Source organism: Castor canadensis, chromosome 13 (assembly GCF_047511655.1).
Source record: "Castor canadensis chromosome 13, mCasCan1.hap1v2, whole genome shotgun sequence".
In the NCBI taxonomy this organism is placed as follows: domain Eukaryota; kingdom Metazoa; phylum Chordata; class Mammalia; order Rodentia; family Castoridae; genus Castor; species Castor canadensis.
Genome location: NC_133398.1, coordinates 11,399,326 through 11,414,372, shown reverse-complemented (window position 1 = coordinate 11,414,372; position 15,047 = coordinate 11,399,326). Strand labels below are relative to the sequence as shown.

Genomic DNA, 15,047 nt, shown 5'->3' with positions numbered 1-15,047 from the left:
CTACTCCTAAGATGTTAAAACAATAATTTTCTTAAGGCCATGGCCTCAAGAGTATTGCAAAATATAGTTTTCCACTCTTTAGACATTGCTTAAAGAAAAATAATCACTAACAAAAAGGTCCCATTATCTCTGGATTGTGTAGTTTAAATCCAAAAGACTCGATCTATAGCAATTTAAAATAAGATAAAAACCTAACTCTCTTAGTGGAAAATGAAGCAAAAGTAGAGAGGGAAGATTTTAATATTTTAAAATCTTGTTTTGGAGATTAGACACAAAGCAAACCAGACCAGTTTTCTTGGGTGCTTGTCTTATAAAATTTCATTACAAAGCTTGTCATTGCACTGTTTATCTACTTAAATTCCTCATCACATTATGACCCCTATATTCATTCATAAAGACAGATTAGATACCTTGTTCTCTATTCCACAGGCCACAATGCAAACACGTTATTATTACTGTCCCAAATATTTCTATTCCACTATACTCATTCTCATTTAAGGACTTTTAATAGAAAAATAGCTGTACTTCAGAAACATGCTTTGACTGTGTACAATATCTCACATGAAAGGTTTTATAAAGTTGTCTTACTCAGTGTAATCAGGGATGCTTTTCTTTCAAAAATACTTTTAAAAGTACAACATCTTGCATATTTGAATTAAAAATGTAAAGCACCCAAAAAAACTTACAAAACATCTTCAATATTTTGCAAGACAGGAAATAGAATCCTGAATGTATAACCTAGAACTAACTAGAAAGAGTACAGCAACATCAGAACTTCTGCACTATTTTATGAGTAAAATAGTTCCTCTGACCCATTCTATGTTTGCAGAATGCTGAATTTGACATGGTAGAACCAACTGGCTGACCTTAACTTGTACCACTATGATCAGAACCATGCTCACCTAAGACCATTTCTGCTTCTTCCAGTACTACTGTAACAGTTCCATCCATCACCTATTTCAAATTCCAGGAAATGTGATAAACTCCCTTTCTTTTTGTTTATGCTGCTTAAATAGCATTAAAAGAAAAAAAGTTCACAAGCAATCAAAAAAGGATTTCCTAATGAACTGTACACTGTAATATGCCTCAAAGTAAAAAAGTGATATTTGCGATAAGATTTTCTTGCTTAGTTTCTGTTCATTTCCTCCCTGAAGGAAACTCCCCAAATCTAGCAGTAATGTCTTCTATCCTACTTCAATATGTTTTACTTTTTGTCTTTGGCTCCTAATTACTGCTTCTATTCCTTTCTAAAAATTCATTTATCTCTTTCAGTAAAAAGAACAGTAATAATATGTTGAACAACTCTGAAATAAATTTTGTCATGTAAAAAATTAATTACGCATTCCAAACCTGGTCACTGTAGTCCTCCGGGAATTGCCTCTGCACCTCAGGATCTGTAAATAATTGACAGATAATATTAATTGGCTTTGGATTAGTGAGCAAGCAGAGGATCACACATTAATATTTGATCAGAAGATGATAGCAGCCCTGGCAGGGGATCCAAGGGGGGCAGCTGAGGCTGCTATGCTGATGAGCACAAGGAAGGACTCAGCAAAGGCACTCCCATCACCCTCCTCCAGAAATATAAAAAAGAAAAATTTTAAAGACCTGATACCACTGTTAACTTTAGACTATTACCTAATGCAAAAATTTTGCCAGCTGCAAATTGCCTTCAATATATCTTTCCAGAGAAAATGAGTCTTAAACCTGCTTGACTTTTCCTCTCTAATCAGCAGCCTCCTTTTCATCGTTACAGATGTTACCTTGATAAACCTTAAGCACTAATTTCACACTGGGGAGAAATGGACAGCAAGAAAAGTCTTTCCATGAACAAATGCAAAACTTGGTGCTTTTAAAAATAAAAAATATCTTTTACCAAGTGCTTATGAACTCATGAAAATACAGCTAAAACAAAAATTTTCTTCAAAACAGAACCCAATACTTTTGCTCATCAGTGTAAACTAAGTATCATGATATGAGAAATAACATTCTATTTGACATAGACTTGCTCAGAAACTGTAAAAAGACCTCTCCTGACAATCTATTTAGAATGGCATGAATAGAGAGGTCACCTGATTCTAACCTATAATTGCAAGATAATCCAGAGGCATGTCTGTAAGTCAACACAGAAGTATACTAATTAAAAACTATCAGTCCTCTATTTCACTGTTGAGTAAGAAAACATTCAATCTTTCTAATAATAAAAAGATCAGGTTCTTCACGGATGCATAAAGGGGTTTATCAGAATAGTATCTATTTGGGAAATCACGTGTCAATGCAAAAAGTTTATGCAAAAGCACAGTATTTGAAGGACTCTCCTCTAACAGTGATCTCACAATATCTACTACTCACTTTTATATCTATCTTTAAAAAACCATGCTAAAGCACGAACTTCTTTGTGAATGTAAATAAATCCATGTAAAGGTTCAAATCATAACAGAGAACACAGTGAAGAATCAAGAAGTAAAAAGAAGTGCCTATTTGCTTACTGCATTTAAATTGTATAAATAACAGTTTTCAAGTCATTAAAGCCAATTGATGTTATTTCTTAAAAACTAAGATTAATACCAAAAGCAGAAATATTCAAAAAGTAAGACCAAAACTAAAGCTTCTCAATATGGGTTGGGCAAAAAAAAAGCTGAAACTATATGCAAACCATTCTGACTCTTGTGCTTCCTTCTGTTTGGCTTAAAAAGAGATCAATATCTCTCTTTACCCTCATCTTCAACTACTAGCAATGCCTCCTGCAGTGCCATTAAAGGCTGCCCTGTGGGCCAAATGATGAAGCAGTCACCTAGCTTTGACCTAAAGGGCTGAAACCACATAAGGACATGGCTCTCCTGAGCCAGGAGGGCAGAGAGCACTGATAGCCTGGCAGGAAAAGTCCAGGTTAAGTATCCCTTATCCAAAATGCTTGGGACCAGAACTGTTACAGATTTTGGAGTTTTTGGGGTTTGGGGATATTTGCATGGACTTCACTGGTTGAACATTTCTAATCCAAAATTCTGAAATTTGGAGCATTTCAGTTTTCTAAATTAGGAATGGTCAACTCATATGTACTAGGCTGAAAGAATTAGCTAGCAAGATGCAGAGGACAAACTATTGCCCAACAAACCTCTAAGTGTGCCATGGTAAGGGGTTGGGAGTGAGAAGAGAAGGGAAGGTCCTCAAAAAGAAAAGAAAGGAAAAAAAAAAAGCACAGTGGCTCTAATTCCTAAAGCATACATAGTAACTTAAAATTTGGCTCCAGAAACAAACAAACAGAAATGCGGGCTCTAAGCCACTGAGGAACACAATAAAACAGGTGTTGGGAAAGCCACAAAATCATCTATAGTTTATTCTTTTTCTTCCAATTGTCATGTGATTAACATTTACTCTTCAACTACAAAATTTCACACAGATATAACTCCTGTATAAATCTTTAATGTCATATCCTCTTTTTTTTGCAGTAGTTCATGGAAACTACAATTATCAACAGAAATAAAAACCAAAGACTATATTACCATTTTGTGAAGGGATAAATACCAGAAACCAAAATTTGTGGTATATTGTTCAATTTTAAAAAAGTAAATTTTGTGTTCATAGGTGGAAAAAGCTTTTAAATCTCTTTAACCAACTCTATTAATAAGAAACCATATTAATAAACTCATCACTTTAAAATGTATTTTATTTATATATAAAACAAAGAAAAGAAAAAATAGATGCAAAGAAAAAATCAAACTATTTTAGCAGACTGAAGGTAAAGATGACCGTAGCATACCAAGCTGAAGATCATTCTAAGCACAGTACCCCAACTGTACCTCAATATAGTTAACATAAACAACACCAACTAAATTCCCTCAACTGTCCCAAGAATATCCCTAAAGTCCCAAATTTTAACAGAATTTGTTTTCTTTAAGGTTTTTGTAAACCAAACTTTTTTGTAAGCAAACTTAATGGGTCCTTAACATTCTCTAAAATACTTTAAAAGGAAAAAAAGGCAATTCATTTTAAGACCACAGTCCAACCTATAAAGTTCCATTCAATTTGCTCAAAGATTCAGTTTGATAGTTAATAAAACTATGAAAGCCATTTTGTAAAAAATTAACACAGAGACTGCAAACAATTTATTTGAATTTTCTTAAAACATCTATTTTGCAAAAGAGATTGAAACCTTTTTTCACATTGAGTTGATCGCCATGTCACAATGTCACCAAAATATCGACATTGGAAACATCTGAGTTAAAAAGGCCCAAAGACAATCTGCTTTTCTCAAGCAACACAACACTCGCCTTACTAACAGTTTCAGCATGGCACATGCACAAAACCTAGCACCCTGGAGTTAAGCAAACCGCCTTTAAATTTTCTGTCTGGCAGCAATCCACTTGCGTGTCTGTATGTTTTTACAAGTACTCTATGTATTTCATTGCGTCAGCTGCATTTCTTTGAGTTTTAAATGGTCTGGGAACATTTTATGAAATGTTCTATATCTTTATATGGAAAATAACATACACGGGCAAACTGCATCAGTCTAATATTTATATATCTATTTCTTTATCCACCATCAATGCTATAATTGCTAATGTTCCAAAACCCCTTCTCACAATCATACTCTCACCGCCAAATAAAGTGTCACTAAATAACTAACTTTCAACACAAAAATCTGCAGATCATTGTACTACCATGGAAGAAAGTAACGTAACAATTTGCTTAGACAATTGGAAGTAAGAACAGAGTCATGAATGTATGTCAACCTTGTTTTATAAGAACTGTCTCTGACAGAAAACTAAAAAATTAAATAAAATGGTTCATGGAACACTCTTCTTTCCTAGTCCTCCTCTCTCAGCAACTTTGTCCTCATTTAAGTACTAGTTTCTTACAAATTTAAAAATCAATTTCTTAACTTTCCAAGAAAATACTTTCAAGTACACTTAAAATACCTTGCCAACAATATGTATTGTCTGGTAAAGTTCACATATCTTTTAATCAAATAGGCCTAAAAGAGGCTGCTAGCTGACTTTTAACAAGGTTTCACATCATGTCAACGTGATAGGCCACCGCCTTCCCCCAGCACCATAGCCATCCATGAGGCTTTCCTCACGGAAACATGGATGCACCACTTCTGAAGGCCACAAGAAGCATTTCCACATCTAAAACAGACATTTCACAAGGTAAGACTCCAACAGCTCGCTCTTTCCAGCAGAGAACATGACCATGCTTGAAAGGCTATGTTTCCACAGCAGGAAAAAACCAAGCCCTAGAACAAGTATGTCTTATTTCAGTTCTTTTATTTTTTTAAAAAAGATTAATTTTCTTCAATCTCAATAGTCTATGTTTTCTAGTTTTCTACTATACATACTTATAAATCTTTAATAAGATACACCACGTTGCCACAGGATGTTTAATTAATAGAATAAGAGTTTGGGAAAGACTTAATGGAAAGGTGCTATAAATTATTTTACACAGGCTCCAAATCCTTGGATTCTGCCTTAGGCTTAAAGTTCCTAGAAAACCTGGTAGACAGATCTTTTACAACAGAAATACAAAATAATTCATAAAAGTACCATGGTTATGTATGAAGACTCATTTGCACATCAGTAACTAGTATGTGTACACTTACACATACACACAGACACACCATACCAAATAAAGAATGACATATTTATAATTGATTATTGAAAAATACACTGACTTCATTTTGTATGAAATGTGCAACAACTGCATATGAACCAAATGTCAGTAACTTCTATAACTGGAACTCTTTTAGGAAATTTAAGAGAAGCTGCAAATGTAGCAGTTAACAGGAATCTGTGCTGCTTTCACTTTTAACATGTTAGGTATGAAGACAGAAAACACTGCATTTAATGCCTACTGAATTTATCCAATCATTATCTCTATGATATTTCAGTCAATAAGAGATAAATACTGAACACCTTTAAAACTAACAATTATAAAAAATCTGCCCTTTAAAAAGCAAGGCTTTAATGTTAACAATAAAGGATACAATCTCATTGTTCAATTTCATGGAGTTTAAGATACTATCTTCCTCTCCCATAACCATAAATGTTAATCCAAGTTGTAATCAGGTTTAATTTTCCAGATGAGAAGATGGGAATATGCTGCAAACAGGATAATAGTGCACTCCACTCTTCTTTTCCTGCTGGCATTTTCTATTTCATACGCCAAAACGTGCAGACTCAGAAAACAGTCTAAAAACTTATACTACCTTTTAAGGACCAGTTCAATCTTTCCCAAAACACATTCAGAAATAAAACTTTAGAATTAAGGTTTCCTGAGAGTATGATTACAAAACTGGACTGTGCCAGATAAAGAGCTTTAAAGACGCTGCCCATTAAACCTAGTGAAGCTACACAGATTCGACTCCACTTACTTTACACTGCAACACAGCTCATCATTAGCTTAGCATTTTAACTGAACACCATTAAATTTGCTAGATAATTAAATTTCACTTCTTAAAAATAACATTTTAAAGGAATGTCTCAAATATTTTGCATAAATATATCACCAACATGTTTTCCTTTTCCTTGGCAATGGAACAAGATTTTTTTCTTTCCTTTTAACTTTTTAAATTAAAAATTCCTATTTTTTGATTACTGATTATAAAATGCAAATTTGACCCTAAATGTCAAAGGAGTCTAATTAAAAAAAATTATTTCAAAGTACTTCAAATGAAACTTTATTTAGTTTCCACGTACAAATGGAATTTGTTACTTTAAGAAAAGGTACTCCACATACTTTTTGCCCTGAAACATGAAGATTGAAGACATAAAAACATTTAGTGGTCTCAATTTTAAACCATGATTATATTCTAGCATTTTTCCCAACACTGGAATTTTAAATACTCTTTCACAGCAGCCAGCCTGATAATATAGAAATAGGTGACCTACACCTATAATAAAAACATAAATAGCATTACTCAAGGAAGGAAAGCAAAACCCATTCACATGCCTGATTCTTCCCCAGAATAACATACTCTTTCCAACATAGCCTGCTCCAATGTGGCTACGCATGCATAAACAGCAGACACTGACCTATTGTTTTCTGTTGGAATTATGAATGTAGTACAGTTACCAATTAAGTGACTCAAGAAGTCCTAAATGCATCAGCTGCTCTACAAATAATGAGTCCACTGACATTATATAGTAAAATCTAGAGTTTTATCTTTCCTTCTAGAGAATGCTGAAAGATTTTAACCAGAAAATTTCACTACTTATTAAGAATTTGAAATATTTTTCATAACTTCATCTATAAAGGAAATATAAATCTGATCCTTAACCAAATTTATGTCCTAGAGACCCAAAAATCAAGCATAAGTAAAATTCAAAAAGGAGCTTTAAAATAGAAAAGAGGATAAAGTGTGTTACATAGGGCAGGGGAGGGAGTCAGAAGGATATGTTTACTTACATTTACCTTTTTCCTTATTGCATTTTAGTTTTCAACTTTCATCATTATTTAAATTTAAATAGTTTTTTTTAATTGGTCCCACTTTTGGAACTAATTCCTAAAGCCTATCAAATTGATAGGCAACATATACATATGAAAGTCATCTTTTTCTAATATCTACGATCTCAGGCTTCATGTAATGAGTAAACAGTTATCCTATCTTTTTGTTATTTGGGATTTTTTTGGCAGTGCTGATGGTTGAACCCAAGGGCTCATGCATGTTAGGCAAGTGTTCTACCATTCAGCTACACACTGCCACCCAACTCCTGTCCTGTATCTTTTTAAATGAGTAATCTAATTGTCATATTCTTATGGCAAAATGAATAATTACTTTAGACTTAACCTAAATGACAGCTATGCCCTTTAAAGATTAAAAAGGTAACATATTGCATATGGTCTTTAGAAATAAATTACATCTGTCAAATTTGGTGAAAAGAGATAATTATTTACTGAAATATGAAACAACTGATGGAGTACCTACTATGTGCTGGCACAATTACAGACATTTTATTTAAAAAATCTGGTTTTACCTTCATGATAAAGCTATGCTCTTGGGACTATCATATCATTTTAGCATAAAGAAAGCAATAGGTTTGTCTAGGTTTTCTCTAACTTGTCATTTGTGGTATAAGTACTCTGAGGTGGCAGGCCCAATTGATGAATAAGCCATAGCCTCCTGTCCTCCAAGGGGCTAACTAACCCCAACTGCAGAACACAGAGAATTAAATAAGCGTTTACCACTGGGTTTGCTGAATGTTATACTAAGGATTACCTTAGGACATAGAGCCTTACCAGAAGAGAACAGCACAGCCTTCCAGGAAGAAGTGGTAGAGAAGGGACAGAGTCCAGGTCTAGACCAAGGCTCATCCCATGCTGCTGCACACCCCCTTCTGAACAGCACACAGTACAGAGAGGTATTTTGTAAGGTCAGGTCCCATGTTTTACCTAGTTTTGTCTCTTACAAAATGTCTGTTATAAATACAATAAATATTTTGGACAGAATAGAACAGAATAAACTCATTAAATACCCTGTATCCCAAGTGGATAAAAGGCCAATTTCAAAACATCCAGTTGAAAACAAGACTTTGAATGCTATAGGCTTCCTAAAGATCACATTGGCATGTGCAAATATACAACAAACATTAATTGTTATGTTAACCCCAATGGAGAAATAAGCAAGCACTGTAAATAAGATGGTCACAAACAGGTATGTCTCAAATTGGAAATATGGGTGTTCCTGAAATAAACCTTTATAAACTCAGTTGAAATGTTCCCATTGCTTTCTATTACTTACTTGGAAATGTTATAACTTTATCAGAAACTGATTTTCTCTACATTGGTTTCAAATCCTTCAGGTAGTTTATTTGCTTCCAGGCATCTGTTTGCTAATGATCTGTAAACATCAAATGCACTAGGGACACTCTCAAATTTCAAGAAACCCTGAGGTAAATCTGTATAAACTGAAGGACCTTTCTGCTAATTTCTTTGCTTTCTAAGTTTACAGACTGGGTTTCAGAAATAGAGGTCCACTAGATATTTTTATGGTAATAACTATAATACTACCAGTTACCACTTACGAATGCCTGTGTATACCAGTCAATGCCATGGATGGTTTAATTTACCTTGTTTGATCAAAACAACCCTGCCAGGTAGAGCCATGAATCCCTATTTTATAAATAAGAAAAGTAAGGCTGACTGAGAGCAAACAGAGTTAAGTAACAGAGCTGGGATTCAGCCTGGATCCATGAGACTCCAAAGAATCCAACACTGGCTATCTTTTTGGCTTTATTTATTTATGCCCTCCTTTTGGTTTGTCTTCTAGTCATTATTGTGACTCAACAATAAGAATACATCTGGACAAGTAACTAAAACATGCTGTCATAAAATGGGCCTTAGCAGACTATGAATGAGAGCTTTCCAATTCCTCTACTTAAATTCCTTTGCCAAATTCAGAATATAAATAAGATGACTCCAAAGTAGCACTCAATTCAACCAGCAAATACAGTATTCAAAAGGTGAATTCATATTAAAAACTTATCTAATTTTGAAAGCTAGAGGTTATTCTTGTATCATCTGTGAAAAAAAACATTTGCTGAACTGAGCGAATAAAAACATAGAAAAAAGTGTTTTCTAGTTAAGAAAATGTATTTCCAAGTACTACTAAACCACACTAAGAACACTTGTGCTAGGACCAAACTAATGCAAGGGGACATATAAAGGTCGACATCCCTGCAAGTGGAATACACTATGCCTGCCAACAAGATTTCCTTATACAAGAATTTTCCTCTCTCCCTGGAACAGTGCTGCCTACCTCTATCTCTACCATCAGAGAAGCAGTGTCTATATCCTATACTACCTTTTTTATTGTGATAAAATATGCATGGCATTAAAATTTACAATTTCAACTATCTCTAAGTATAGAGTGCTGTGCCATCAAGTGCATTCACACTGTTGTGCAACAGTCACCATCATCCATCTAGAGAACTTTCTATCTTCCCCAACTGGAACTCTGAACCCAATGAACGCCACCTCTTCATTATCTCCTCTTCCCATTCTACTTTCTCTTCTAATTTGACTACTCTAGGGACCTCATGTAAGTGGAAGCATACAGTTTTGTCCTTTTGTGATGGCTTAACTCACTTAGCATAATAACTTCAAGGTTCATTTAGGTTGTAGCATGCAACAGAACTTCTTTCCTTTTTAAATTTCCATTATATGTATATACTACACTATTATTATCCATTACTCCACCAATGAACACTTGGGTTACTTTCACCCCTTGCCTATTGTATATAGTACTGCTATGGATATGGGTGTACAGGTATTTGTCCAAGACCCTGCTTTTATTTCTTTGGGGCATATGCCCCTTAGCAGAATTCTTAAATATTCTACAATTCATCAATATAGTAATTCTACATTAAAATGTATAACAAGGGCTAGTGGAGTGGCTCAAGAAGTAGAGCGCCTGCCTAGCAAGCATGAGGCCATGAATTCAAGGCCCAGTACTGCCAAAATGTATATATAAGATATAGTAATTCTATATTAAAATTTTTGAGGACCTATACCATTTTCCATATACTTCAAGACCTTTATATTGTAAAACAGTCATAACAGTCTAGAGTTCTTATTCTAGCCATTATGAGCAAGCCACCCAATTTCATCTATATTTCTTAAACATTAATCCCCAAGTTTAACCAGCTTCTCAATTTACTCTCCCAGAAAATTTGACATGCTATAGTCATATTTCTCAGCTTCAAAGTCTTCAAGTTGGAGTCTTTCAAAATATGTGCTTAAGCATCACAATGTATAAATGTAGCCAACTGTATATTCTTATATGAATCAATGCTCAATCATACTGGCACTTTAAAGAAACTTAAGACCAAAAAAAAGGTGTCTCCCATCAAAAGAGCAATGAATTTTTAATAAGGCTGCCAAGGAAACAGCATAGTGTGAGAACATGTGAATGCACAGCACACTCACATGTGTTGTTCCCCATTTCTGGAAACTCTTTGCTTTTTGGTGCTCATGGTCAGCCAGCAGCAAATTCTCAGCCTCCTCTCCATAAACTTCCTTTATATTCTTACTGCCACCCAAAGCTGACTTCCTCTGGAGCTCCCTCAAGTAGTAGATGGTTCTTCCCTACCCCTCCTCCCACTGGCCACTCTCTCTTCTTACCCTCCAAAACCATAGATTTACCCTCACATCACCAGACTACACCCCCTCCCTACTCTGCTTTGTTGTCCTCTACTAATCACAAAGCCACTCCTCATTTATTAAATCTTGTGGATCCTAGTTCACTGAGACTCAACGTCTCAGTGGGAGACTGTGGGAGCACCACAGTCATGGATTTTACTATTCAGAGATGATCCTTCCAAATCTTCATTCTTTGACCTCCAACAATCTTGTCCTTAATCCCACCTTAGCAACTCACTCACATGGTCATCCACAAAACTCTACAGTCACCTGTAACTGAAACTCCCTCAGGAATCACAACTTCAAGCATCTCAGTCTCCAGCCTTGACCTATCTCCTCTCTCTTTCTGGTTCATTCTCTGTAGTACTTAACTTCCTCAAGTCCATAGGAATGTACACACTATCTTCGCACTCCCTTTATATGCTACAAGTCTACACTAGCTTCCTCACCCAGTTTACATTCTGTTATCATAACTGTTCCTTTACACACATCCTCAACCCCCTTCTGCCTCTCATTCTGTCATCCTTGCTTGGTTAAACCCCAACTTGCTCAGTGTAACTGTTCACCTGTACCCCCATAGCTGACTGTGGTTGGACAAAAACAACACTTAGCACAACTCAATTAACTACACATTTTCCTTCATTCATTCACTCTCTAGCTGTCCTCAGTGACTATTTTATATTTTCACCTCTCTTTAAGTCTCTAGCACTCTCTGTCCTCTTATTTACCATTCTGCCAAGAAAACAGCAATTAGAAGAGAACTCCCACAGCTGTCTTCCACAGCCTCCACCAACTCACCCGCTCTGCCCCACAGCCTCTGCCTTAATCCAATTACATGAAGAACTGGCTTTGCCCTTACAAATGCCACCCTCATTCACTTGAGAAGGAGGATCCCATCCCCTCTCACCAACTCAAGATACAGCGCCACCAATTTTCCTACTTAATTTTACCTCTCTATTAGGTCTTTCTCATCAACACACAGCATGTTATTATTCCCACAAATATTTTTTTTAAAAGATCAACCCCACTCCCCAGCAGCTACCCTCAATTCCTCTTATTCTCTTTGTAACTATTTTCTTTAAAAGACTGTATCTGATCACTGCCACCAGTTTCCCTCCTCCCTCTCTCTTGGGCTCATGCCAATCAAACTTTCAACCCACCACATCTCTGAAACCACTCACAAACCAGTGGCCACACCATTGATCTTTTTCTTCTAACATGAATGATCAATCTTCATTCTTGACCTGTAAGCACCATCTCACACCTTCATGATTGCTTCCTCCTCTTTGAATCACTCCTTCCTGTGGCATCCAGAGCACCCACTCTCCTTCCCCACTGACTTCTCGTTAGGCTCCTTGCTGACCTTTTCCTATTGATGACCCCCAGAGCTCAGGCCTTGTAATTCTTCACTTTTCTTCCTTGATGTCTTCTTTTGCTGGTCTTTTTCTCATCACTTCAAATACAAATATTCCCTGTCCTATCAACTTTCAGTTTATTTCTCCAAGGGCCAGAGGTGTGGCTCAAGTGACAGTGCAATTGCCTATCAAGCACAAAGCTCTCAGTTCAAACCCCAGTACCACCAAAAAAAATTATTAAAAAAAATTATTACCTCTCCATCTTAGACTTCTCCCACCTCCAGACTCATTTTCTAACTGCCCACTCAACATCTCCACTTGACACCTCAACATTAACCTGTCCAGAACTGAACTCCTGGTCTTATTCTCATATCTCAGATTCAATGTGCCCACCAATCCTGTCAACTAAAGCTTTAATACAAATTCAAATGCTGACCATTTATCTACATCTCTATCACTACCAAGCTGGAATAAGCCACCATCATGTTCCATAATCCCTTCTACCCCTGCTTCTGCCTCCAATTTCCTACAGTCTATCCTAAAAACTGTAGCCAGAGGAATCCTGTAAAACTTCATGTCCAGTACTACACTAAAATGTCTTCCCTTCCCCACAGCCTAACTCTCTTCCTATTACTCTCTCTCCAGCATCACTGGTCCACGTGCAATCATGCATGCCATGTTTCCACTCCATGGCCTTTGCCCTTGCTGCTCACTCATTCAGCTAAATACAAAGGAATGTGTTATTAAACCTTTATTTATAAGTTACTTTCCCAATGTGGTCTACCTAAGCCACCTTATTTAAAATTATAATTTCCCTACCCCCACCATTCCTATTCCCTTTTCCTGTGCTATTTTATTCCTTAGTGCATTTTACAATGCACATACTTAACTTGTTTTGTCCCTACTAGGATGTTTGCATTATAAAGGTAAGAATTTTTGCCTGTTTTGTTCACTACTGTATCCCTAGTACCTGGAATAGAGCCTGGCATATTAATACAGATTGAAGGAAGGAAGCGGTGGGGGTGGGGGGGGTTGTCGGTGAGGAGAGACAATAACAGAATACTCTAGGCAAATAATTTAACACTTATCAAAAACATTAAGAATAAGATAGGGATGGTGGTTTATGCCTATAATACCAGTACCTGAAAGGCAATGACAAGAGGGTTGTGAGTTCAAGGCCAGCATGGGCTATTTACTGAGACACTATCTCAAAAAACCAAGGGATACACATGTACCGCAGTGGTTAGTAGAGTGCTTTCCTGGAATGCCCAAGACCCTGGGTTTGATCACAAGCACCTACAGGTATAGGCAACAACTTTCTGAACAGGACTCCAATAGCTCAGGAAATAATAGCAAGAGCTGACAAAATGGGATTGCATCAAATTATAAAGCTTCTGCACAACAAAGGAAACAAAAGTGAGGAGACAGCCTACAGAATGAAAGAAAAGCTTTGCCAGCTATCCATCTAATCAAGGAATTGATATCCAGAATATGCAAATAACTCAAAAAATTAAACACCAAAAGAATAAATAATACAATTAATAAATGGGTGAATGAACTGAACAGACACTTCTCAAAAGAAGTACAAATGCCCAATAAATATGAAGAAAAATGTTCCAAATCCTTAGTCATCAAAGAATTCAAATCAAACAACATTAAAGCTGGGCATAGTGCTTCACGCCTGTAATCCTAGCTACTTGGCAGGCAGAGATCAGGAGGATTCCCCAGCTCAATCAATAAAAGCTGAGCATGGTAGCACACAAGCCTGTCATCCCCAACTAGCAGGAAGTATAAATAAGAAGATCACAGTCCAGGCCACCCTGGACATAAAACAGCAAGACCCTATTCAAAAACTAACCAAAGCAAAAAGGGCTCAAGGTATGATTCAAGTTTGAACCCCAGTAACATCCCCACCAAAAAAGTACAGAGATGCCATCTCATTCCAGTCAGAATGGCTACCATCAAGAATACAAACAACAAATGCTAGTGAGGATGAGGGGTGGAAATGTAAATTAGTCCATTCTCTACAGAATTCAGTGTGGAGGTTTTGCAAAAAAGAACTCTTATATGACCCTGTTTTACCACTCTTGGTCATATGCCAAATGAATGCAAGTCAACACACAACAGAGATACCTGCACACCCATGTTTATTGTAGCACTACTCACAATAGCTAAGCTATGGAATCAGCCTAGGTGCCCATCGACAGATGAATGGATAAAGAAAATGTGATATATATACACAATAGAGTATTATTCAGTCACAAAGAAGAATGAAGGTAAGTCATTTGCAGAAAAATGGATGGAAGATCATCTTGTTAAGCAAAATAGCCACTCAGAAAGACAAATATTGAATGTTTTCTCACATATGTGGAGTCTAGATTTAAAAAACATGAGCGTAAAGGAGGACTATTTGGGGAATAGAGTTAACAGCAGGGGTTGGGGAGGAGGAACAAAAGAGTGATGAGGGGTAAATATGATCAAAGTACATTATACACATGTATGAAAATGTCACAATGAAAGCCATTGTTTCAATTAGCATATGCTAATTTTTAAAAT

The 15,047-nt window shown here is 36.2% G+C and overlaps 1 protein-coding gene across 7 annotated transcripts in view; it reads right to left on the bottom strand.

The window, feature by feature from the left end:
* Window positions 1–15,047, bottom strand: part of Dennd1a (DENN domain containing 1A) — a 463,821-nt gene that overhangs the window by 351,580 nt on the left and 97,194 nt on the right. For all 7 annotated transcript variants that reach the window (XM_074051037.1, XM_074051041.1, XM_074051038.1 and 4 more), the window contains exon 3: window positions 1,351–1,394. In XM_074051037.1, coding sequence (XP_073907138.1) covers window positions 1,351–1,394 — 44 coding nt within the window. The remainder of the gene's footprint in view (window positions 1–1,350; window positions 1,395–15,047) is intronic.